The 26,608-nt window shown below is 40.5% G+C and overlaps 2 protein-coding genes across 2 annotated transcripts; one reads left to right on the top strand and one right to left on the bottom strand.

The window, feature by feature from the left end:
* Positions 1-553: 553 nt before the first annotated feature.
* sfxn3 (sideroflexin 3) lies at positions 554-9,622 on the bottom strand. Its single transcript, XM_068568180.1, has 11 exons — positions 9,490-9,622; positions 8,046-8,218; positions 7,587-7,757; positions 6,261-6,359; positions 5,067-5,142; positions 4,865-4,950; positions 4,632-4,759; positions 4,421-4,470; positions 4,186-4,235; positions 4,044-4,091; positions 554-3,932 (listed from the first exon to the last, which is right to left on the bottom strand). Exons 2-11 carry the CDS (start codon positions 8,207-8,209, stop codon positions 3,836-3,838), a joined length of 969 nt encoding a protein of 322 aa, XP_068424281.1. The 5' UTR covers positions 8,210-8,218; positions 9,490-9,622; the 3' UTR covers positions 554-3,835.
* A 2,621-nt stretch (positions 9,623-12,243) lies between these two features.
* pdzd7a (PDZ domain containing 7a) lies at positions 12,244-26,404 on the top strand. Its single transcript, XM_068568374.1, has 15 exons — positions 12,244-12,436; positions 12,917-13,054; positions 13,161-13,335; positions 13,806-13,982; positions 14,513-14,660; positions 16,369-16,429; positions 17,094-17,618; positions 18,786-18,941; positions 19,241-19,413; positions 20,209-20,300; positions 20,398-20,489; positions 20,678-20,746; positions 21,967-22,632; positions 23,230-23,330; positions 26,195-26,404. Exons 1-15 carry the CDS (start codon positions 12,244-12,246, stop codon positions 26,369-26,371), a joined length of 2,943 nt encoding a protein of 980 aa, XP_068424475.1. The 3' UTR covers positions 26,372-26,404.
* The last annotated feature ends 204 nt before the right edge of the window (positions 26,405-26,608 follow it).

The raw sequence follows: 26,608 nt of genomic DNA, 5'->3' as shown, positions 1-26,608 counted from the left end.
TGACCATGACTGATCCATCTAACATAAATGTTAATAATCCAAAGTTTTGAAAATCTATACCTGTGAGCTTTTCAGCTGCACTTCATATACAATGAAATAACTAAAATGAGCAAAAATAACAGCTTGTATTATTTTCCTGGTGAATATTTCTTTTAACCTATGAATGCATCATCGTGACAGGAACACAATATCCACAGAGGATACTGAAGTTCTCATTCTGTTGAAGGCTCAGGATGAGTTCAAACATGTCAGTACAAATTCACTGGTTATCCGGATTAAATCACTAATCCTGTAAATTATTTCATCATGTGACATCTCAACCAAGACGTCAGTAGACCTAGATGTAAAATACATAGTCGGGTTTGTATTCGTGCGGCCAAAACATATTGTACCATTTCAGATTAAGTTTAATCCGATTGCCTCACACGTCCTTGTTGTTGAACAAACAAGCCACATCAGATCTTCAGTTCATTTTCTGGTCCTCAGAAGTTGGAGGAGGACATTATATATTTTAAATATACAATGTTTAACACTGTTAAATAAAGCAGACAAGTTTGGACTTTAACGTAACATATTTTATTCTATTGCTCGGAGTAAAATACATTCCACATCAAGGAAATATATTTAATCACAATACAAAATAGAGGGAGAAAACACTGTGCACCAACACTGACAGATCTTCATGTGTATGTACAAACAAAAACATTCATGGAGTGTTAAAAATAACGGATTGTCTTTTCATTTGTGTCTTCAATATGCAAAGATTTGACCTTTTCTTCATGTTTCGCGCCATAAGATTCTGAAATTAGTGGGTTTTTTCAATCAGGGCGACAAAATTCTCCGATGTTAAGTGAAGTCATGTTTATTATAGGAATTTATTGAATGTCAATGAAATCAATGCCAAACATATGATCCTTAACTAAACTGTGTGTCAGGATTTATTTATATTTCCTGTCTATAAACTGTGTTAATGACAATATGTTGCTATGTTTCTGAAACATTTGGTGTGCTGTTGAGTAACACTGATAAAGATGAGGACCATTTCTGTTAAAAAAAATATTTTTTAAAAGAAAACAAGTGAGTAAAAGCCTGGGAAAAAGGCCCATGCGATAAAGCTGAAACAAAACATTAAAAAGCAACACTCTTCTCAATTCTGTCCAATTCATACCCGTCTTATCTTTGGCGAGATCTATTGGTGCAACATGTTACGGTCACAAGCTGAGACACACGTTTACAAATGGATTTAAATGCCGACAAAAACCCTCCAGTTTTGTTCTTGACAGTTTTGTGTCATAATTTCAAGAGCAGAAAAACACAAAAGGAAAAACACAGAAGCTAAAGCGACTTGGTTATGCTTAACGACTACTGCCAGACATTGTAGAGATTATTAATTAGCAGTAGGTTCAGTCAACATCATCCAGCACCATAAACAAATACAATCTTCAATAAACACATTCAGAAGCTTCCTTTAAAAAGCAACACAAATCCATCGAGCTCCTACAGCAGCACAGCAAAGGTTAGATAGTGCAGTTTCATCCTCAGCAGGAAAACACCCCAAACACAACACGATAACTATGTCCTAATGGTGCAGCCGTGGTACTTTTCAAATATTGGAATACATGAGTGATGCTAACTCTGAAACACTGTCCCGCAGTGCATCGGACCATGTCCTTGTGTCACAAGAGGGGCCGAGGGACTTAAACAGTAGCGAATGTCCGGGTGTTTAAATGAAAATATTGAAGACAATGGGAAAGTAAACTTTAAAAAGTTTGATACCAAAATAAGATCCATCATTTAAAAATAAAACAAAAACATGTTCATCTTCAGACAGAAGTGAGGAGTTGTATCAAGACGGTCTTTGAGGCTCGAATGTGTTTATAAAATTATCTGTTGAACACTTTGGAAATAAAACCTTCAATTTCAGTATCACATCTAAACACGACTATTGTACATTTCTGTACGGAAGTTGATAATTGTGCAGAAGCTACAGTCCCTTAAAACCCTCAATCAGTCTACTTTAAATCAAACTTCAACTTCTAATTTCTGAAACACAAACTCCAGATGCTCGATGGAGGTGAATTTAAGTTTAAACAATCTCACTGTTAAAAACATTGAATCACAGTTGGTAATCTGTGACCGTGACTGTCCACTGTATCGTGAAGTAAAGTCCTACCGGAGAACCAATCCTCTAATCCGAAAACTCATTAGCCCGAGAGGTGGCCTCGCTAATTAGCAGCAGACTCCGTGCTCTCGTCGTACGAGCGGCTGACGTCGTCTTCCAATGCATATGTGGGCCCAACCGGTGGATTCACTAACAGAGGCACACCTTGAAGTTAAAATCCCTAAGATTCCTCATGCATATGTGCTCCATAATATATTGTACATCATGTATGTATGTATATATATATATATATATAAAATATATTCATTTTTGCATAATCTAGAGAGACAACACCGGGATAATACTGCTAATATTTCCTCACTTACACAATCACCACTATCGAACCACACCAGACAGTCGTGTGTTTTGGCGACAATGTGAACAGATTTCATCAGAGAAGCTTAAACTGACTGCTTTTACAAAAACACAACAAGGACTGTGCACACAGTTACCCACTGCCCTACCTAGAAATAACCATTTAGGAATTTGACTTTGTCACGCAACATGCTATGTTGCGTGACAAAGTTAACATGCTACTTTCATTTGGTACAAGGGGACATCAATGGCTCTTTTTACAAACGGCAGTTTTGCAGCTTGTTGCTGCATAAAAGAACCCTGATATCCGACCTTAAGGAACTGAAATTAGACACAACTAAGTAAATATTCCCCCAACTAACAACCTCCAAACAAGCACCAACCAAATCAATCAAACATGTCAATCATATGCCACTAAAGATAGAGACTGCACTAATTCATAAAGTTACTTCAAATGATAAAAGGCCTTGAAAAACAGGCCGGCACTGCCACGGCAACAGTACATATTTATATTTACGGCTGTGCTTTGTGAGCCTTTGCAGTATATCTTGTTGTATTTTTCTTTGCCACAGTGTACCTAGCACCTAAATACCTGGTCTATGAATATGAAGGGGCTTAAGTACACTTGAGGAGAGTTGAAGAGAGCAAGAAGCTGCACGGGTTAACAAGTACGAGTACATCAAAAGATTGAACTATTCAAAGCTAATCACACTGGGATTTTCACTACAAGGAGGAAAATAATTAGTAGATATAATTTTAATGTACTATAGTCAGTGTGTAATAGCTAATACGGCAATGCTGACTAGCCAGGAATTGGAAAACGGAAAACTAAATGAAAAGGCAAAAAAAAGCAACATTCAGAAGCAATTACAAGCCTTCATTTGAATCTGGAGTTATGAAAGATTAACCAGATGACTTAAAACAGGAAGTTAACCTGAATGCAACATGAAATATTGAAACACAAACCAGGAACTTCATGAGCTGCCTTCCTGTAGGCAGTTCTGACCAAAGGAAGACAAAAAAAACACATGACACAAAAATAAAAAAAACTAAAACAGGAGTCAGTTTTTCTTTTCTAAAGAAGTGGCATCTGGGTACAGAGAGAACCCTCGGTGCTCTTCCTTCTCAAAGTGTTTTTGTTTTTCCTTCAGTTAATACTCGACACCCTAACCCTCTACTGGTACACTTTGAGCAGCTCCATGTAGTTAAATTTAAAAAAAAAAAAAGCGGAAGCACACAAAACAACGAAAAACATAAATCAAGTTTTGCCGTCCCACTTGTGCCGCAGGACAACGTACGTGTGTATAGCATGTGTGCGAGTGTGTCTTTGATGTGTGCCTGTAGATGCGTTGGCTGGTCCTACAGGCCCTTGTTGAAGTAAACGGTGGTGGTGTTGGGACTGATCTCTCGTATCCTCTCCTGCAGACTTTCCTCCAGCCCGCTCACACTCATAGAGCTACAAAGAGATTGTTGAACATGATTAAAATGCTGTCGATGTGTTGGATAACACTGCATGTACAAGTTTGACCGCCTTTTCCAAGGAGTGCGTACGTGTGGCTGTTTGTACCTTTTTTGCGGGAAGAGGGCGCAGCACAAAGGAGTTGCAAACACCAGGCTGAACACAAGAAATAGAAAGGGAGGTATTACACAATGTCCCTCTTTCCTTTGAAAGTACAGATAATAGAGTCCATTATGTGTAATTGACTTACCACAAACCGACGAGCCCCACCTGGACTGGAGCGTTTAGAATTGGAAACCGCTGCAAGGGAGAGAAAGTCAAGTTCAACATTTGACAACACGTCTGTCTGTGCGCACATAACAATGCGATGTATGTGTAACATGTGGAATGCAACAGGACTCTTTTCCACCTCTCAAAGTACAGACAGTAAATCCACTGACTAAAATAAAACAACAGAATGACAGTCGTGCATGCAGTGTGCTTACCTTCATGAAAGCTTTCTTCTCCAGAGAATTCATTATAACAGGGGGAATGGCTGTAAAAGAAAAAGTCCAAGAAAATTAGGTAAAGAAAAATTCTAACCTCAGGTATGCTTTAGTACGCATCTAATGGGACCAGAGTTGTATCTCTCATGCCATAAAGACGGTACGGTTTTAGAGCCACAAGAAAAACCAGTAGACATCCCGTCAACATTACCCATTGCTGGCACTGCCATGCCGATCCTCGACACCACAACCTGCATAATGGCCTGCTTAGCAGCATTCGGAGACTCTCCTAACCGGTTTCCATTCTCATCCATCACAGGGATACCGTACTTCAACTCCCTGGAGGAAACGAAAACTAAAGTTATGTAGAGCAGCAGCCGTCAAGAGTTCCTAATAGCTCATGAGTGAACAAAGCAGAGGGATTCGGCTTTCACGAAACCTCACCTCTGTCTCATGAAGGGAATGTTGATACAGTTAGCAGCCGCAACGGCAGCAAAGGGGACAAACCGGCTGGCAATCGGCGGGAGACGCTGCAAAGATAAAGAATCAAGAAGACATTCAGACAGCAAATCTTTGCTCAAATGCACAAATAGATATTCAGATCATTGGTCTGTATCCGTTTATTAACTTGGACCACAGTCTTTACCGAAGCTAGAGCCTTGAAACCCAGCGCCGTGACTACAGCTCCAGTAGTAGCACTGATGTAGGCGACACCAAGTTGACTGCGGAGAGACAAAGTGGATACATCTCACACATTAATTACCGACTTCCTTTTCAACATTTACACACATCATCAATCGATGACTTGCACTACGGCACATGAAGTCCGCGGCTGTCAATCAGGGAAAGTAAAGCAGAACATTTCGTAGTAAAGTGTGCCAATTCAGGCTATGTTTGGATGTGCAAAAGTAAAAAACAAGAACATCCGCACTGGATCATGTATCCTTAATGACATGCTTATTAACATATAAATATGAATTTGCATGTTCTAAAGGCAACATTCTTATTCTTCATAGGTACACTACCGTTTAAAAGTTTGGGGTCACCCAGACAAATGTTTTAGTTTCTTCGCAAGTTCTCGCCTGGAATAGCCTTCATTTCTAAGAACAAGAACAAGAATTGACTGGCGAGTTTCACATGAAAGTTCTCTTTTTCTGGAGATTTTGAGAGTATAATCGAACACACAAATGTGATGCTCCAGATACTCAACTAGCTCAAACGAAGGCCAGTTTCATAGCTTCTCTCACCAGCAGAACTGTTTTCAGCTGTGCTAACATAATTGCACAAGGGCTGTCAAGGGGTTTCTAATCATCCATTAGTCGATTAGCAAACACAATGTACCATTAGAACACTGGAGTGATATTTGCTGGAAATGGGCCTCTATACACCGATATAGATATTTTCTTAAAGAACCAGACGTTTCCACCTAGAATAGTCCTTTAACACATTAACAATGTATAGAGTGTATTTCTGATTAATTTTATATTATCGTCATTGAAAAAAAAAAGTGCTTTTTAAAAAAAAAATTCTAAGTGACCCCAAACTTTTGAACGGTAGTGGACATGCATTTGATGCATTTCTAGAGCGTTTGACAAATATTGTTGTTGTGCAACGAGAGAAGTATGCAAATGCAGGTTGGCATGACATCAACCGGGAGCATAAAACCTATATCAGCACGAGTGCATGGTTACGTGGGGCTGAACATGCTTAACTGTGGAACGTAATACCGCTGTGAGGGAAGGAGAGAGGACAGCAGCTTCCACAGCCTCCTTACAGACACTAGTTTAGAGGGAGGGCAGGAAAGATCTAGAGTGGAAGGGAAGTGAGAAGTCCTCCCTACTTCACAGTCATGGGGGCGTCTCCACTGCGGTTGGTGTAGTTGACGACAGCGTTGAAGGACTGGTTAACCCACTGCCAGAACACCACAGCCGGAGTGGTTCTGTAAACAAGAGGGGACAACCACAGTGTGTTTGAGGACGTGAGAGTTCACAGTGTACAGCACAAATAAACAATGTTTGGCACCGCAGCGAAAGAGTTTATCGTAGAAGTGCATACAAGCAAAAATAATCCATGTCTCCAGTCCACAAGATAGAAAGACAGTGGGACAGTTGTGACATTAAGCACAACACATGTACCCTTGATCATTACTTATTTTACTCTGTAACTACCCATTCTTTAAAACCCAGAAGTTCCATTTTGAATAAAGTTGGTAGATAAAGATCAATAACCATCTCTTAGTGGAGCATTGCGAACAAAAAAACACCACATTTATCAAGAGATGTTTTTTCTTGCTGCTATAAAATCATCGGTGATTAATGTTAATCAAGCTTACCTTTATGTGTTGTGCAAATTCTTACTATTTAAAGTCTATCTACTAACGATCTGCAGAATTTGAAATGTTATACTTTATCTCCCTCCAGTGGTAGCATGCAAAAATGACACTAATATCCTGACGATCGCTTGTCTAATCACCAGATAAAAATGTTTTTTTTTAATAATAAGATATTATAAAACAACAATTCTAATAATGTAAAGTATCAATGTTAAATAAATGAACAAGACATCATGAAATAATAAATAAATATAGACAAAATATAAAATAGTAATTTAAGTATCCATTTCAATATTATGGGAGACGTTTTCATTCTGCTTATTGCAGTTCATTTTCAACTAATTCCACGAATTTATATTTTGCAAACGCCTGTTGTGCAAATTCCGTTCCATGTTGCAAAACTTTATTTTACGTCATCATTTCTTTCCAGTGACTAATTTATTTTAGAAGACTTCCACTTTTTGCTTTATTCTAAATGAGACCAAATCAATTATTATTTTTTAATTTGAGATTAATCACTTCTTGTAATCTATTAGATGAGTTACTTTTTGTTGTTAATCAATTTGATGGTTCAGCTGAATCACATGACTTTACTTTCCTCTCAGCGGCCCAATGATATATCAGCATTCAGCAGTGACTGAAAATCCTCTTAAAGAATACAAATGTCACTCAGTGTAGGGATTAACATCTCTATTTATATGCAGTGTTGGACGCTGTATTACATTTAAATCATATATAAACTATCATATTTAGCACATTTTTATTTCTTCTACTTTCTGCATTTAATTTTGATTAAGTAATTTTACAGCTAGTGTTTAGAAGACATTGCTGTACCTGTAGAAGGTGAGCATGCTGCCTGTGATGGACATGTTCATCGGCACCTGAGCGGACATCCGGCCAATCACAAACATCTTCTCTCCCGTGTCGGGGTGGAAGGCGGAGTCGTAGACGTATTTGGCTCTCCAGAGCTCATCCTCCGTCAGACCAGGCTTTGCGATCCCGGCTCTGAAGGCGGCAAAACAGTGGAGTGATGTAGTATTTTCCACATACTTCAAAAGCAACAGTTGTCTTTCAAACACATTTATTTTCATATAGGAACACAATTAACAAAAAATGTGTATTTTCTACATCCCAGATATGCCTACGTATTTTTTTGCATTTAGTTACACACTATATGAATCAGTTCAAAATATGAACTGATTTCAGTGTAAATCACACAACTGGCCACATCAATTCTCATTTTCAGTGAGGAATTAGTTCTCCTACTTATTCTCTCATCTCCTGACCCTCTACCTGTAGTTTTCCATGGTCACTCTGGCCTCCTCCAAAGTCGCAGAGGACAGCAGGACGTTCCTGGGATCTGTGACCATGAAGAAGTGCTTGGCGCGCCCCATAAATGTGCCTTGGTCCCATCTTGGCTCCTTGATGTTTATGTTGAGGGACAGCTCTTCAGACATGCTGGCTTGCTTTAATTAACAGCAAACGTGATAATTAGTATTCACACCATGTTACATGTTTTTCCATATCAGCTGGATAAACAAACAAGGAGGTAAAGTTATGCACAGTACTTCACAAGCTGGGGCTGTAACAATACTTCCAAAATACTTTGACAAATATATACAGTACATGCATTTCTATGATCAAAAGAAAATAAATAGCTCTAGACAGACTAGTCAACAAGGTTTACTGACTCAATAAACACAAAGAACACAGTTTGACATTGATCAAGTTTTCTAACCGTTGTTCTCACTCTGTCAAACTAAAAACTGTTGTTTTGTCAGACTGAAGGTTCTTTGAAAACATTCATCATAAGTCTGATCTCAAACATCTTGTATCATTTTATTTACACACACACACACACACACACACACACACACACACACACACACACACACACACACACACACACACTATTGTAAGTACGAGACAACAGTTGCCCAATACTTGATTATTCAGCTGTCGTTATAGTCCTTTGCCTATGTACATATAGTGAGTCAGTGTAAATGAGACGTGTCTCTAGTTGAGCAGTTTGACGACACTAGGACAGGAATGTTCTGCATGTGAATATGCAGCCCTGCAGTTTTCAGGTCTTGACAAGACCATATCCGCTCTTGGGTCATAGCTGCAAACTACCAATGCAAGAGCATAACGTGACACACACTGAACATGTAGCTAAAACACAAAAACAAATGCTGATTGTTTCGCTATAACCCTAAAGTCAAACATATCCGCTTTCTTTGATTAGCTCCTTGCAATGAGACAGCAACGTGAGGGTCACATTGCAAGGAGCTGATCAGAGAAATAACGTGACACCCACAGTCACAGATGGGACTGTGTGTATCACGACACGCTGCCCGGTGTTTCAGTTTCAGTTGGTTCCTCTCAGCTAGCTAGGTAGCCAGCTCAAAGTACCATTGACACACACACATGAGATAAAACACAACTGAAACTGCACATTCAAATAGAATACAATCCCCACAGCATTATATGTTAAGCTGGACAATAAAACAGATTTTTCACGCCATCCGAACCACTCCAGATTTCTTTTGGTAATCTAAAAACAGCTAGCGTTAGTTAGGTTAGCTCGGTAGTTTACGCGCTAACTAACATGCTAGCTCTCGCTTTAGTTTCCGTTACAAAGACGAACGTTGATGCAGTGTAAACTCTGACTTAGTCGAAGTGTGCTTTATCAATTTAATTAATTAAATATGTGGATGCTGTCAGCAATCACACGTACCTGGTTGGCCTTCTTTTTCGAAAATGTATGACCTCTCAATATCACGGCGCCACTGGAGCTATGCTGCCTTCTGGGAGATTTAAAAGTATAGTAAAACACAGACTCACCGTAAATGACAGGGAGGTAAATATGTACAGACTATTTTCCGTTATACCCAACTCAACTTTATCTCTCCTTTTAGGCCTATTGTACTATATATTGTGCCCCATGCAATATTATAGTATACTAAACTATACTATATTATGTTTATAAGTTATGCTGTTTTTTAAATATATGAACGGTATAAATAATACTGCCTTATATTATACTTATATAACAATAAAGATAAACACTAAGTAGCATTAGGCTACTTACTCACTATAACGTTACATATTAGCTGGGTGTACACTGTTTAAATGTCTCTGCTACAATTAATCACACCACTTTTACTTGTCCTATAATTTTGTATTGAATTGGTCTTACATATTTTCTATTTTTACTTCAGTTCGTAATTTCACCCCTGTCCTTTTGTCCTGCTGTATCAACCTAATTTTATCTATGGAGGTCAATAACAGGCGTATATTGAGATGATCTTCTTAATATAATGTAATCACCAAACAAGGCCAAATCAGTCACACAGAAGTTGGAGTTAAAAAATCGGAGCTTCATGGAGGTCTGTGAAAGCAGCACCTTGCCGTGACACAGTGGGGCGTTGTTTGTCGTGGAAGACATGAGTTGTTGGAAACCTTTGGGCGTGGAAGGTAGACAACACATGATTGGTTAAGAAACAGCTGACCAGCTCTACGAGTGTTATTTCAATGAATTTGTACACGTTGTCAATTGGTCCAGCAAAAGTAATATATATATATATATATATATATATATATATATATATATATATATATATATATATATATATATATATATATATATATATATATATATATATGTGTGTGTGTGTGTGTGTGTGTGTGTGTGTGTGTGTGTGTGTGTGTGTGTGTGTGTGTGTGTGTGTGTGTGTGTGTCTGGAATATGGCAAATCCTTGGATGATTATGTTTAAGTGTTGCAAAGTTTAGGAGAATATTTGTGATGTAATATAGGTTTGACCATGCATATAATTGGACTGACTTCAATTCTAATGGACATTATTAATTAAATAACACTGCAAAAACGTTTTATGAAGTAGACAAAAGTATGCGGAGCATGTTGTTTTCTTTATTTTTGGTATTTATAGTATCTTTTTTGAAAAAAAAAAGTATGATGAATATATTGATTTATGTGATTGTAATTCTCCTCCCTCCTTTTGTCTGGGCCCATACAAAGACTTAAAATAACCCAAAAGGAGACTTGGTCATATTGGGATCTGATCTGCAGAGACGTCGAGATGAGACAGATCTGACCACCGGGTGGGGTTGTTTACCCACCTCACGGCACAGTGAAGGCAGTCAGGAAGATCCACAGATCACTTTCTCCACAACCACCTCTCTGCTGTTTAACGGCACAATATGGCTTTAACTATCACAATAATAACAAAGTCTACCCAAGGACCATCTGACAGAGTCTCGAGGCAGTGATACATGTAATACTAGTCTAATTAGTGTACTTAATTATCATTAATCCATTGCTAATGGCAGCTGCAGAGTCTTATGTAAAAGGCTTACCCCTCTTAAGACAATAATTGTCACCGGGAGAACAACTGAGGTGATATTAATACTCGGGAGGTGTCCGATTATGCGTCAGCGAGGCGCACAACATGGACACAGCAGGTAAAGCTCTCATTCTTTGTTTACTTTAGTTTAAACGCAATGTCACACTGTTGTTCCACACACGTTTTCACTCCGTTTCAAGGTATCAACAGGACGTACGTTTAGACGGACACGAGGCGCGTTAAAGTTGTTCGGAACAATGTCAACAGGTAGTTAATAAGTTTAGTTAGTTAGTTATATATGGTAATTAAATATCAAAACTAGGTCAATTTGTTTACCATGTCGTGTCGCTGTCCATGGTTCTAAATGATAGAAAAAGACGTGTGACTTCGTATCTGTTGACATAATGAAAGAAGAGATATTCTACTATATTTTTTTAAACAACTATATTCCAGGTTATAGGCCATTACTGTATTATAATGAGTTTGGGATATTATTACCCTATCTGGAACTTCTGACATATCATTACTCATCACAGCATATCATCCTCACAACAGATATCCATTTAATTAAACATGACCCGAGGGAATCACCATGCACCGCTGACTTCTCTGCAGACAGGACGGCAGCCTCTCAGCTGAAGCAGAGGCACCACGGGCTCTATGGAGATGGATTCAGAGGCTGCAAACTAAACTAATGGATTATATCAACTTCTTTCACAGACACATCATGGAGCACTACTTTTTGCCATTGTTTTTAAATTGATGTATAGCTTGTTCATTCGGCAGTGTTGAGTTTAACTTTGAGTTTTCCTACGTCACATTTTTTATTTATTTTTGATCTTAGTTTCTTTTGTTAAGCTTTATTTATTGTCTGAACTGGTTTTAATGATGATCAGGGATGTTACCTATTGAGCTTTTTAAGTTGTCTGCTGCAGTGGGGAACAACTGTAGTATCTTTTCATCCCCTTTGGACCAGCAGGAGCAACAAAAAAAAGCCCAGGTCCCCACCACCTTTGTTCCTCACCTGCGTTCCCTAAATCCCGGATTGCACCTCTTCCATCCTGACAGTGGACCACAGACATCCTGCTGTCTGGATGACTAAGGGAAGAATTGCCAGACACATAGCATGGCTCGCTCCTCTCACCCCTCTGGCTGGAGTGAGATGACAAATGGAGGGGGGCACCCCCACTCAAACCGCGGAGGCCAGGCCGGGGGTTCCCACAGCACCACGCGCTACATGCAGAAGAAACAGCACCGCCACAGACGCAGGTCTTCCTCGCCGATGGGCAGAGTCATTCTCATCAACGCACCTGTTGATGGTGAGCGCACGGTCCTCCGTTACCATGGGAACACACAGTGTGCCACTTGCTGCAGAGGCACGAATGCCCAAATTTAGATATAAGTTTAGCAAATCAGGGTATTATGAATAATGCAATATACAGTAGATAATAGAGACAAGATGATTAGACAATTTAATCAGTACAATTTGATTGTCGATCATTCATCAACTCATACCAAATACGTTTAATTAATTCAATTCCCAGAATGTAAATATTTGCTTTTTTGCTTCTATAATAATTTGCTCCTATAATCGTAAATTCAATATCTTTTAGATTTGTGACCATTCAAGCAAATTGCTGATTCAAATTTTGGTTCCGGTATTGACAAAATATTGATGTTTCAGTTCTCTTTACTCCAAATATATTGCTTATCGAGAATTTCTGCAAATCATTTAGTTTTCATTTGGTTTTAAAGGATTTTTGAATGTCGTTCTGACTTGTTTTTTGTGTGTGTTGCAGGAGGCGAAGACAGTGAAGACATTCACACAATGACAGTCGACAAGAGCCTCGATGGGTGTCTGGGTTTCAGTGTCCGCGGGGGCTCTGAACATGGACTCGGCATATTTGTCAGCAAGGTGGAAGATGACAGCTCTGCAGGTTAGGAGGAAGAGAGTGAATGTTTATCACATCTGGGCATGTGGTACTCTGTTTTCATGTGACATTCATTCTCGTGTATCATGCTGAGTTCCACCCGTGTCTGCAGCGCACGCCGGGCTGACTGTGGGCGATAAGCTGGTGGAGGTGAACGGGGTCAGCCTCGAAAGCATCACCATGAGCAGCGCTGTGAAGGTCCTGACGGGCAACAACCGGCTGCGGATGGTGTTGAGACGGGTGGGCAAGATCCCCGGCATCCGCTACTCCAAGGAGAAGACCACATGGTGAGGCCAAACAGCCCTCAGGTGCTGCCCACTTGTGTCAATAATTGTGAATAAGGCTGCCAAAAATGATATCTTATATTAAATCTACAATTAAATATTTACACTTCACAGTTGGTTCCAAACTGTAACTGGATCACTGTAGTTTGCTCTATTGATATGTAAAGACTACAACCTTGTTGTTACCACCATTGACCTTTGCATGGCCCTTGTTTTGTGAAGTCTTGTGACTTGACTGTAGCTCTCACTGGTTATCTTTCTTGTGGGATATACCGTATCTTGGTTTCATGTGGCAGCAGTGGATGGATTACCTCTGTGACCTTTATGGCTATTTGATTAACCGATACTGACAGGCCTGACTGCAGCAGTGAATGTTTATCAGGCGTGCATATGTGTCATCTTTGCATCTGTGTGTGTGTGTGTGTGTGTGTGTGTGTGTGTGTCTGTGTGTGTGTGTGTGTGTGTGTGTGTAGGGTGGATCTGATTCACCGGCGGATGGTGGTGGAGGAGAGCGGTCGAACACCATCAGAGACCAGTTCCGACAGCGCTCTCCGCAGGATCGTACATGTCTTCACCACCTCAGATGACTACTGTTTGGGCTTCAACATTAGAGGAGGGAAAGAGTTCGGACTGGGAATTTATGTTTCTAAGTATGACCCAAGTATAGTTTGAAACATGTTCAGCGAACGCTTGTTTTACTCCTGAAGAGGCCATCAACAGCAGAAAAACAAAATTATTCAGGGTGGTGCAGTGTGCGCATGCAGTGAAGCTCAGCCTGTTGAAGTGTCCTTGAGCAAAAAGTAGAAAGGATGGAAAATAAGAACACACTTTTCCCAAAGGAATTAAATATCCCATAATCTCATTAGCAGTTTTGTTTTGTTTGTTTGTTCTTGTTCTATTGAATCAAAGCAGCCAGGGTATAGGGTTGAGGCAGGTGAATTGTGTTTACCTCATCAGCATTACAACAGAAGTTAAGAAAGTGCTTTGATGAGTTTCTAGTGTGAATAAAACACATTTTGTACATGAGTAGACGATGACATTAAAGTGTTGATTTATATAATAAGTCAAGTATAAGCTAATACTGTAAATGCCAACAGTCAGATTTTAAAGACATCGATATCAATGTTGAAACGTCTATATCTGTTTAAGTGTCTGCATGCCTTCATGCCTTTCTCTTCAGGTTGGACCCGGGCGGGCTTGCAGAGCAGCATGGCATCAAGATGGGTGATCAAATCCTCGCAGCCAACGGGATCAGCTTTGATGACATCACCCATAGCAATGCAGTCGAGGTCCTGAAGAGCCACACCCATATCATGTTGACCATCAGGGTGAGAGACTTGTTATAGATACACTTGGGGTGAAATTTAAAAGTCCAGAAATCAATAGTTTTTATATTATTAATGAATCAAATGCACATTTTAGCCTCTTTAAACTCATTGTTTTAGTCTGACATGTAAGGTCTGTGTTTGGGTTCACTCTATTGCTCGAATCATCTATTTCTTTCAGCTAACGTACTCTGAAAACACAATGTATAATAACCTCGCAGCACCAAACGGCAGACAGACACTGTTAGCAACTAGCTGGTGAATAATGCGGCTCACTAAACAACTAAAGAGCAAAATAGAAATCAGTGGAGAAGAAAACAGAGCTAAAAAGGAGGGATGCAAAAACAACTCCAAATGAATGTTGATGTTTCTCCGTGTCTGATGGATATGTAAATAAGAAACACACCTGTTAACAACAGCAACTTCATAAGGTGATAATATATAAATGTGTCCAAAAGAACAGTTAATGCAAGTTTACATCTGATTCCCACTTGGTCCTTTATACATCTGTGCTTCAGTGTTTTATTGCAATGTTAATCGTTTGCTTCGGTTTGAACATAACAATTGATTTGGTGCTTTAAAGTGCTGTGACATAATCCATAACACCTTCTCAGGAGAGCGCAGACTGAGTCTGAACAGCAGAGCAGGCAGCTGGCGTACAGCCCTCGAGGTCTTTATGCATGTCTGTGTACGCATGCATGTGTGCAAGGCCACTTAACCCGTGTCATTTTTAGATAAAGGAATTGTGTGCTTGTATAAAGAGGCACATGTGTATTGTGCAGTGTGTCTGAGCGCTCTCTTAGTTCACTAACATTGCCGCATACTCATTTTACTTCTCTGATCTCAGGTTCCACGTGTGAAAAACAGCCAGGGACGACGTTCATTATTTAAAGGCAGTCAGGGATCAGGTTATAATCAACAGAAAGCTGAAATTTATGTCTTCCCTGTGTCCTTGTTAGACCCATTTGTGAGTACAGAGTTACATGGTGTGTAAGGTTAATTTTAGTTACTAAACTGGGCATTCAAGGCTGTGGTATAGACAATTGGAGATGTAACCTTGATACAGCTGCAGGTCTTCTCTTTGACCTTACGCTGTGTTGTTGGGACAATCCCTTAACAACTCTAACAAACTGTGGCTTGTCTCGTTTTAATGGATGTAAATGTCGGTCTGTCGGTTGGTCTATTACTCTGGTGACTCCCATAAGTATCTCAACAACATTTACATGGATTGGTGCAGACATTTTTGGTGCCCCTTTGCATTAAACGTCTCATTTAGCAACTGCAGATGGATGAGCATTTAATGTGATACAGACAGTCACGCTCCCCTCATGATAAATTGTACAATTTTGGTCATACACAACTTTTCTTACAATGCAAATGTTTCTTTTATTCAATACTTAAGTTTATGACTCACCTGCAAATTGACCTCATCACACCACCGAGCCCTGGCTGTTCTTTGTGTATCGTGCTGATGAGTAAATGACAGCATGTTAAACAAAGATGCTCAACATGGTAAACATTCTACTTGCTAAACATTCGCATGTTACCATGGTCAATGTGTTAACATGCGGACATGAGCTTGAAGCACCGCTGTGCCTATGAACATCAAGTATAGACACATTTCGATATGTAGCAATTTGTAGTTTTATCATATGCCTTTGTTGATTGTTTATTTTCTTGCTGAATATTTCATGTTTTTGCACTTCAACAGGAAGCTGGCCGATACCCTGCATACAAGGAGATGGTGGCAGAATACGGCTGGCTCGACAATTGTATGTTGACTATTCCAAAATATGATTTTACAAGCGAGAGTTAGTTTAAGATGAGTTCTCATAAAGATGATGGCTCGATCAGTAGTGTGAAAATAATTACTTAAATTAAACTAAATCATAGAACAAAATAATGAAGATTTGGAGTTTGAAATCATTATTTCCGTATCTGCAGACTTTAATTTTACTTGAAAGTCCTATTCAAAAAGTGGAACAGTGGCCACATGTAGCATGCTTATACATAAGACTCAAACTCATTGTTTTTCAGTTTGATTTTCTGAAAACACACTGGGATTAATTCAGTGTACTCAAAGGCAGCTCAGGCGTCTGGACCCGAGCCTGACCTGACATCTGGGTCAAGATACATTTTGGAGTTTCATTAAAAAAAAGAAACAGAATAACAGCGGGTTCATGTGCTGTCTCTGAAAGGTCAGAGGATTAACAGAACAAGAGAGCAGACAGACTTTGATCCAAACAAAGCAGGTTGTGTAAACTGAGGAAATGAAGCTTTGCAAAGCTTATTCACTATGTAACCCTGCAGCGTGTGTCTGTGTGTGTTTGTTGCGCTTATATATAACAATTGGACAGTTTTATTCATTTTACACTTACATTTTAAAACACACACTAATCATCATTCTTTGTCTTAATTATGGATTGTTTTGCACAGTGGCCAATGGGGGCCTTGCACCATCCTCCCAGGGTTCAGGCTCCAACTCGTCTGCCTCCTCGCTGTCCTCCAGCACCCCTCTCAGCTCCCTCAGCGGTCTCTCGCAGGTTCTTTTTCCTCACGTGTTTGGTTCCGAGATGGTAGACGTCGCCATCTCCACGGAGGACCGCTCCCGACGTCAAAGCAGCGCAGAGCGAACTGCCGACACCGCCATACAGACCGACCCCTATCCCGCAAACCAACCAGACCACTCAACTAATGGGTCGTACCCCGACAGGCTGGTCGCCACAGAAACTCGCCGGACTGTAGGTGCCACGCTGCTGCTGAAGGACACAGTCATACGAGGGAAAGGGGAAGGCCCGAGGGAGATGGGAGGGCCGGGAGAAGGAGGGCAAGGACGTACGAGGACACTGTCATCTGGAGACCAAGAAGCAGCGAAACCGTCACCTCAGACGGCAGCGCTGATGGCCCTGAGCCGACCACGGAAGCCAATCAGACGTTCCCAGAGTCACATCACTGTGTCAGGTGAGACCCGTCGGTTCAATGGGAACGTAAGGGGCCAGTGTATAGGATTCAGGAATACTTATGGACAGAAAAGCAATAAGATTTTCATAACTATGTTTTCATTAGCGTATAATCACCAGAAACTAAGAATAATTATGTTTTCTTTAGCTTAGAATGAGTCCAAGTGTCACAACAATTTACAGTGAAAAAGTTCGGCAACTTCAGTCATAGGTCTGGCTGTCCTTTGTCTTGTGGTTGTTGATCTGAAGTAATATCATCCATCACGAGTTTTCAGAAACACAGCTCTCTGGTTGATTTTGGGGGCTGTACCTGTATTCACTGTATAATGAGATCCATTCCCAAATCCTCACAGATCTTTCTGCAGGCTATCGATCAGTTTGATGAGCCCTCATATTTCTATCACTCCTTGAAGTAAACAAGAACATCCAGACTCCACATGGATGATTTAAGCACCAGACACAATTTATCCAAGAGCACAAAGTTCAACACATGCTCCTGATTAATCACTGACATTTGCTCTCATTTGTTACACCTCTGTGAGAAATGAATAATAACAAGCATATGGAGAAATATCTCATCCAAGCCATGGCGGGGGGTGTTGAGCTATTAGCCTTTCCTTTTCAATTCATCCAGCTCATTCATTTCTCCAGAACCTGGCGGCTGCTTGGGGTGAAGCTCAGGGCTGATTTGCCATTTGTTATGTAAGCTGGAGCACTTCGCTGTAGTGCCTTCAAAATATATGGGTGTGTTCAGGTTAGCGTGGCTGCAATTCATCAGTATTACTGTGTTACTTTCCACAGTGGCAGATTTACTGCAGTGAACAGAGGAGATGACTGGAAGAGAAATTAACAGTCTGTACTCATAGCGGAGAGAGTGTATCACCCAACAGTCAAGCATGGAGCGATACAACGCCTAATGAATTATGTTTTCAATTCAAAACACAGAGATGCAGAATGTCCTGCTCGGGCTATGGTTCAACACCACTTCAGGAAGATTTGTGGATGATTTAGTTGTTTTGGTTAAATTACTTGTTTGCATTCATTTAAATACATTTGTAGCTTTTTAAAATCATCATGTTTCACAGCATTAGGTTTGGAAAATGTATCTATATTGCTGATTTCAAAGGGAATTGAAAGGATTTATTTTGTCTTTTTTTTCTACCTTTAGAGGATAGACAAAAAAAGAAGAAACACCAGAAGGAGAAGAGCTCTGGAGAGGGTAAAACCAGCCTGCAGCGATCTAAAACCTTTGTCAACCTGTTCTTCAAGAAAGACCGCAAAGAAAAAAGCCGCTCCAAGTCACCGTCTCACCATGCAGACAAAGGTGAGAGCACAGTCACAGACCTTTTCTTTCTTCTTTCCAGGCCCATATTCTGAAGTCCACCGAGTAGATTATAGGTTTTGAATTGCCATTTTGTTTCAAAATACATAATAGCCTCTTTTGGATATTTTTTCTGGCATTTTTTCTGGCATGGTGATATGGGATGGGAATCAGACATCAGACATAAATGTGAATTCATTCTGCTTTTCATTGTGGTTTGTGAGATGAATTCTTTACTTTGGATTGAAATCTCATGCCATCCGCAGATCTTGTTTATTTCTGTTTCCCTTTTAATTCCCCAGATAAGGAGCGGGGTCGTCCCTTCCAGCTCTTGACCTCCCCGAGGGAATCCCGTGCTGGGGTTAAAGACAGCAGCCCGCTGCCCCGACTAGAGACCCTGCAGCACGTGGAGGACATGGCAAAGAGACTGCTCAGCCAGGACGAGGTGGACGCTGTGATGAGACACTGTCGGCGGGTGAGTTCTCTGATCTGAAATTACTACCTCTAACACCTCAATATGGCACTCTCCTGTGTTTTTTTCCTCCCATTGAATGAAGACCTGTCAAGCTACTTTCAGGCTCAAGTGTGCAGCATTGTTCCCCGCGTTGCTCGATGTCCTTAAGTGATAGATGTGTGGCAGCGGCTGTGAAAAAGACGGATTTGGCTGTTGTTTATTGTTAGGATCAAATATCAGCCATCATTTGATCCCCTTGTGTCATTTGGCCCCCTCTCACACTGAGCAGCTCCTTGCAGAAGATACTGAGTCTATTAACCACAGTATGACTCCTGTAAATACAATAGTTAAACACCAAAGACTAAAAACAGCAGATTGCAGTGGTGTTCTTGAAAAACGTCAACATTTAATGTGCATGCAACAATTCAGTAACATGAAACATATATGAATTGATAATTTTTACAGAGTTAAAGAGAATTTAGTATTCCATTTTGGTAAAGTTGAGGGACTCATAGTGAACTGACACACCCTTCCTCCTAAATGCGCTCTTCTTTCAAATTGAACATCTTCAGTTTTGCAACACACACAAACACAAGCATTTTCAAGCTTTGGAAAACTCCCTTCTGATCCAGAGAGAAAAGTATTGGGCTGTTTTCACATGCTGAGCATTCCTCCTTGTGACAAGTAAACTGAACTTTAACACATTTCAAAGTCAGAAGATAACCTGATGGAAATCCTTCTCTATACCCAACCCCACTAGTTGGTTCTTCTTATTCTTCTCCTCTAACTTGTGTACCAATCTACACTTTCTCTCAGTTTTTGACCGACATTGTGATTGAGGATTTAGTGCGCCCCATTTTGGCAATCTTGGACAGGCCAGAGAAACTGCTACTTCTCAGAGAAATAAGGTGAGCTACATATACAGTACACATCTGTTTTTTTATATCAATACATACATTGTGTTTTTGTATGCATGTAACTGATGCTGATCAATATTCTTTGAAGGATGCTGATACCTACTTCTGAGCTGGGACAATTTGACAGCATGGTCATGCCCTTTGAGCTGGAGGCATACGACATCCTCAAAAGTCGCTCTGGTGAGCAGAGGAATGTACTACTTAATGCCCCTCTTTTTTTTGTCATATAGAGCTCAACAGAAATTCCCAATTTCCTGTGTGGATGAAACATACAAAATACATGTATAAATTAAAAAACACAGGTAAGATTGTTCATAGAAAAGGAATTCATGGAGAACCAGTGATATATCTAGTCTATTTCTTCTTAGTTCGTTCTCCAGCTCTGCGCTCCCCTCGCAGTGGAACCCCTCGACGTCACCTCATCACCCCAATCCCAGGTACATTCACTGCATCTCTTCCTTTCTCTCAACCCTCCTCTGTCTAGACTTCACCTCTTTCTCCTGACACCCTTTTCATCTCCTTGATGTCCTCTAATCTAATCCCAGAGCAACACGAGATACACTAGAGGCTTAAACCTCTCACCTTTTGTCTCCTTCCCCTCCTCTTCTTATTTTTCCTCTCTCACCTCACTTCTTTCCTGACTCATCTCATATCTGTAGTGTCAAACTGAAACCCCCTGCACTCACGCACCCACACACACACACGCACACGCACGGAATATCTCAGGTTTCCTTTGGCTGCGCTGAAGCAGAGGCTTGTGTTACATCTCTGTGGCCAACAGAAAGGACTGAGACGAGCCTGGTTGGCCACTGTGACACTTCAACAATACAGAGATGCTTTTATCCTTTTCTTCATTCAAGAGTCATTGAGATACAATCAATACAGTCTTACTTTAGACTGACTGCAGCCGTCTCATTTTCTAAAATCACAGGTTAGGGGTCATAGGGTCAACGATATTGCGCAGCCTCACAAAGGATTTGTTTTGTAAAGAAGTTATGAATATAAGATGAGAGTGACATTTTAAAGACCTTTTAATGAGTACTTTTACAGAGAGTGCTTACTTTGACCATTTGTTACAATAGTAAGTATAGTTTTGTTCCTTCATGCTGCTGTTATCGCTATTATTTTACACACAATCTATGTCCAAGTATTAAAATAAAATCCAACTCCTATTTTGTGAAGTGTTAAATCATCCCCCACTGTTTGCCATTCGAAGGTCACCCTTGAGTTCTAGTATTCCTAAATGTTACAATGTTCTTTAATTATTCTGACAAATTCAAGTGATGTCATTTGTTTGAAAATTAAAAATGTCTGGTGATGTGGAGATAGAACGACGTGAGTTTACCAGACCTCTGCAGCTCGCTACTTATCTCTGTTTGGGGCTAGTGGCTCGAGCCTACATTAGCTGATATCAATGAATCAATCCAAATAATTGCATTGTGGGTAATGTACGCACCAGCTTTTGAAAAGTATGAAAAAGAATAGGAAGAATAAAAAAGGCAATATCTCTGGTTGTGCTGCAACACTTTTGATACATTTCTTAACTGCCCATCGTGAGTGCAATGCTACATCTGTGGAGTAATATTTTATCTCTTCACTGTGCAGAAGTTCAACAGAAGTTTTTGCCGGGTGAATTACAAATTTAATGTTTGCCCAGACTACAGGGGCGGGTTCCATCTCCAGCCGGTTCAGGACAAACTGCGGGAATGTCAGCTGATTGACGAGTTGGAGAGATTACGTTTGTCCAGCCAACGGTCAGGGCATCTGCCTCCATCTCGGGCCTTCACCCCTCTGCTGGATGTACCTGTGGACAACTACGTCTCTTCCAATGTGCGCTCCCGCTCCCCCAGTCCTTTACCCACCCACAGCTTCCTCCTCAGAGAATCACCTCACGGCTCTCAAAGTGGGCGCCAAACCAAACGCTCCTCAAACAGAAGAGAGAACGGGGCGTCGCAGTACGACGAGGTCTCCTTGTTGTCAGTGTCCGACCGAGGAGAAGCAACTCCTGAACGAGGGAGGTCGCCTCTGAGAAACGGGCATGGGAGAGCGAAGAGGGAGTTGAGCCCCGACAGCATAGATGGCAGACGGAGCAGGCAGGAGCGCTACACAGAGGTCAGTGTCCATGTGCCTTCACAGCGGCAAGGGAGAACCCCTCTGGATGATGTGTTTGAGGCTCCGAGGGACAAGAGTCCATCCACAGGCAGAGAGAGCAGTCAGCAGCTAAATGGACATTCACAAAATGGTGTGAAAAGGAGAGCAACTCGGCCAACTGAGGAGTATGAAATCAACACTTTGACCATTTCCAAGGCCAAGCAATCACTGGGTGAGTTCATTACAGAAACTGTGTATTTTTCACTTTAATTGAAGTCAGTGTGTTCGATATACTTGCGAGTAGTAAAGTAATTAATAGTAAAAACAGAGAAATGACTATTGTAAAACTGTCCACTTTAATGTTTTCATCCTCCCATATCTATTACCTCACCAGTAGAGGTCAGGGTATCACTAAACTGAAGGGAAGAGATCACGCTCTTATGATAACTCAAAAAGACCAAAATATAAACTAATAGTTTGAATATAATATCATATTACATTACATTTCATTTAGCTGACGCTTTTATCCAAAGTGACAAAAAGTGCATTTCGCCATGAGTACAAACTGAGAACAACAAGAATCAAGAAAGTACAATTTCTTCAAGAAAGCCAAACCACAATGTGCTATAAGTAAGTGCTACTAAAGTCTGACTTTCTTTATTCGAGATACACAAAGCGATGTCTTTTTAGTTTGAAGATGTAGAGACTTTCTGCTGTCCTGATATCCTCGGGGAGCTTGTTTCACCATTGAGGAGCCACCGCAGTCGTGACAAAGACTGTCAAACGATCCCTCAGTTTATGAATGTAGTATATCTCTGTGTGTTCACAGGTATTAGTATCTCTGGAGGTATGGAGTCTAGAGTTCAGCCGATGATAAAGATTGAGAAAATCTTCCCAGGAGGAGCTGCATCTATGAACGAGGCTCTCAAGGTAACTTAACTACGGCAGCGACAGGAAGACACACCTCAATATATCACGTATTAAAAAAATGAAAAGTATGATTTTATTCTTAGTACTGAACAAGGTGGAAAATACATTGAACATATTAATGACTAATAATGCATCTTTTCACCTCAAGTATTAAACATTTCTTATGTTTCCTCCTAACACCATTGTTGTAATCACATTAATGTCCATCCTGGTTGTTGGGTAATGTAATGTAAGAACCTATTAAACCCCTGCTCTGGTTATAAGTTGTTGCTGCTATAACTATGCATGTCTATGACGGAGCGGTTAAAGGTGTGCAACGAGAAGTGGAGACAAAAATAGTGGAGAGGCATCTCAAGTAGCCAATCGCCTGTATTATGGATGAGGTACACAAGCGCTGGCTCTGCTAATGTATCGCTAATATACTGCCTGCACAGTAACTTAACAGTCATCCGTGATCTTGGCTTGGTTCACTTAAACACACATGATACACACACTCATTCACTACAGTTAACCACAGGCTAACTGTTGACAAACAACATTTGCATTAAGATACTTGAAAATAAAGTGAGTTTCCTAACAGCTAGCTACCAATATCCAGGTTTAATGCTGGATACGAGTGTCACTTATAGTTCCAGTATCTTATGAGACTTTCAAATTCAAGGAACCTTCCTACAGCCTGCAGTCACACAATACAAAGACACATGGTATGCACCAGGTTTTGGAACAAGCAGAATATCAATAAAGCATAAAATCACCAAAATCAATAAAGTGAAAGGAATGGTAAAAAACTGAAGACGACACAGATTGACTGATTGTAACATTAGTGAGAGTCGACAGGTCACAGAGGTACTTTGAGCTGACCGTTAACATCAGATTCATCATCAACGTCACATCAGAGATTAACAGACACAATCACCCAAAAGTCCTCACACGCCTCCCTAAAGGTAGAATATCCTCAGTGAACGCTAGAAGTCACATCTTAGTGTACTCGCCAGGTGATCATTATTTAAACTTGATGTAACTTTTTTTAACGATGCCGGGATGTGCAATAATACCAATTATAACCTATTTCTGTTGCTTAATTTCGGTGAACTCGGCCCGTGGACACACACATTTCTTTATTATTTCTGGATTGTGTAGCGTTTCCTCTCTGGAGCTCTGTCCACTTGACACACCTGCAGCTTCTTCTCCCTTCAGCTGCTGATTTATGTCTTTTTTTTGTTTCTTTCTCCCAGTTTATCAGTGATTTTTTTGAATCACTCTGTTACGGATGTGACTTGAAAAGTAGTAACCAATACTTGTGATAAATAATATTTCAGTTACAGTTAAATTATCATTTTTTTGGGTAGAACACACATAAAAAAAACACTTTGTAACAGTAACCAGAGTGAATTTGTCACTTCCTCCCCACATGATAATATAGAGTGAACAGTATTGTTTAGCGTGTGGATATGTGCATACATGTACTTTGCTGTGTACGTGCATATGCCTGAATTTAACTGGCACTGTAAGAGGGTGTAGTAAAGTGGAATGGGCCTGCCTTTTCCATGTAGGTTTGTGTGTGGAAAGGGTTGGTTTAGCCACATTAGTGTGTTTCAGGGACAGACCCAAGAAAAGGTTTTGCTCGATGTCATGAGCGGTAAATTAGAGAATATGGATTTTGGTAGAATAGGTAATAATTTTGATCCTCCACAATGAGATGCACCACATTTGTTTGTGTGTATAGATGTCTACTTCTCTTTAGAGATCTCCATTACAATAGATAATACACAAAGCCAATACTTCTCCTCTCCTTAGCTAAATTATCCAGTTGAATCTATTTTAAATGGCTTGGTTCACCACATTGTGAACGATTCACTGATCTTTTCATGCAAGCTGTAGCAATTTTTACAGGCGTGTTATTCTTGGATTGTGACGTCCGCTGGCGAGAAAAGAGGAACCTCATAAATGCACTCCATAAATGGCTGTAAAGAGGATGGGGCAGATTAGGTTGGGATCTATTTAATTCAAATAAATTACTTTTCAAAAATGAAAAAAGCACTTTTAATCTCCTCTTTGGTTAAATGGATATAAATCTTTTGATACTGTCCTCACGGAAGGCTATAAGGTTTTTGGTGAACACCAGTATGTGAGCTGTAAGAAAACCTGTCTGGGCAAAAACACAGGGCAGCACAAGTCCAACCACCCCCTATACAAATATGTTTGACCTATAATAGATCAAATGCAGAAGTGCAGAATGAAAAGGAAACAAATCTCTTTGTGTCTAATCACTGGAAAGGAAAAGGGAAAGGGAAAAGACGGGATAATACAACAATGGCCATGGGTCTTGTGTGTTTCTGTTGTGTGTTGCTAACCTTCACTGAGGCTGAGCACACGAGGCAGGTGCATCCTCGTCAAATGGGGATGACATCAGAGGAAGTTCCTCTCCTCAGGCCTCCAAAGTTTCGCCACACTCTGCTCGCATCCTGCAGGAAACATCGAGAAAGCGGTCCCAGCTGTGTGCGTGTGTGATTGTGTGTGGTTGTCTCAGTGTATGTTCTTTTTTCAACAACCTTTTGCTGAAGGGGAAAACGTTATATGTGCACTAGTGACGGCCTTCAGTGTGAATATATTAAACTAACGGGAGAGCCCCAATTCTCTCTGGCATAAATCCACTTCCTGCTAAGGGACACAATCAGTGCAGATTCATCGGGACTGTGCATAAGGGACCAATTGCTTCAGAAAAAAAGATACAGAGGGGAAGAAAAACATACAAAGATATACATAATCATGACATATGAATACTAATCAATCCTATTCTTTGTAAAGAGAGTTTTTTTGCACATTAATCTTGAATTAAGTTTGCCCTGTGTTTGCATTTGCAGGCAGGGTATGAGCTGTTGTCTGTGGACGGCGAGAGTCTGCAGGGGGTGACTCATCAGCACGCGGTAGATGTAATACGCAGAGCGTTCAGCAACAAAGCCAAAGACCCGATGGTTTTTCTGGTCAAGGTCTCCAAGGTCCCTACAATCCCCAGCAGCCCCAGGAGACCTGCAGACTAACCTTTGTGTGTCTCACAGTCAGACTGCAGTTCAGGCATGAAGGACACCAAAACTTGCAACTCCTGCGGGATTGAATAAACTACAGGATTCACTCCAGAAGAGAGGATACGGGACGAGTACATCTTCGCTATAGTGGAGAGGAACGAATGCACAGAAGCATTTGTCCTTTGTAGGGCAGAGGACAGTACATATTTCAATGAGGAAGGTGGACATGTTGAAACAGTTTCTTTATCCAGA

Source organism: Clinocottus analis, unplaced genomic scaffold, assembly GCF_023055335.1.
Source record: "Clinocottus analis isolate CAN_PGR_092001 unplaced genomic scaffold, fCliAna1.0.p SCAF_8, whole genome shotgun sequence".
Taxonomy (NCBI): domain Eukaryota; kingdom Metazoa; phylum Chordata; class Actinopteri; order Perciformes; family Cottidae; genus Clinocottus; species Clinocottus analis.
This window is presented reverse-complemented; position numbering and strand designations above follow the sequence as displayed.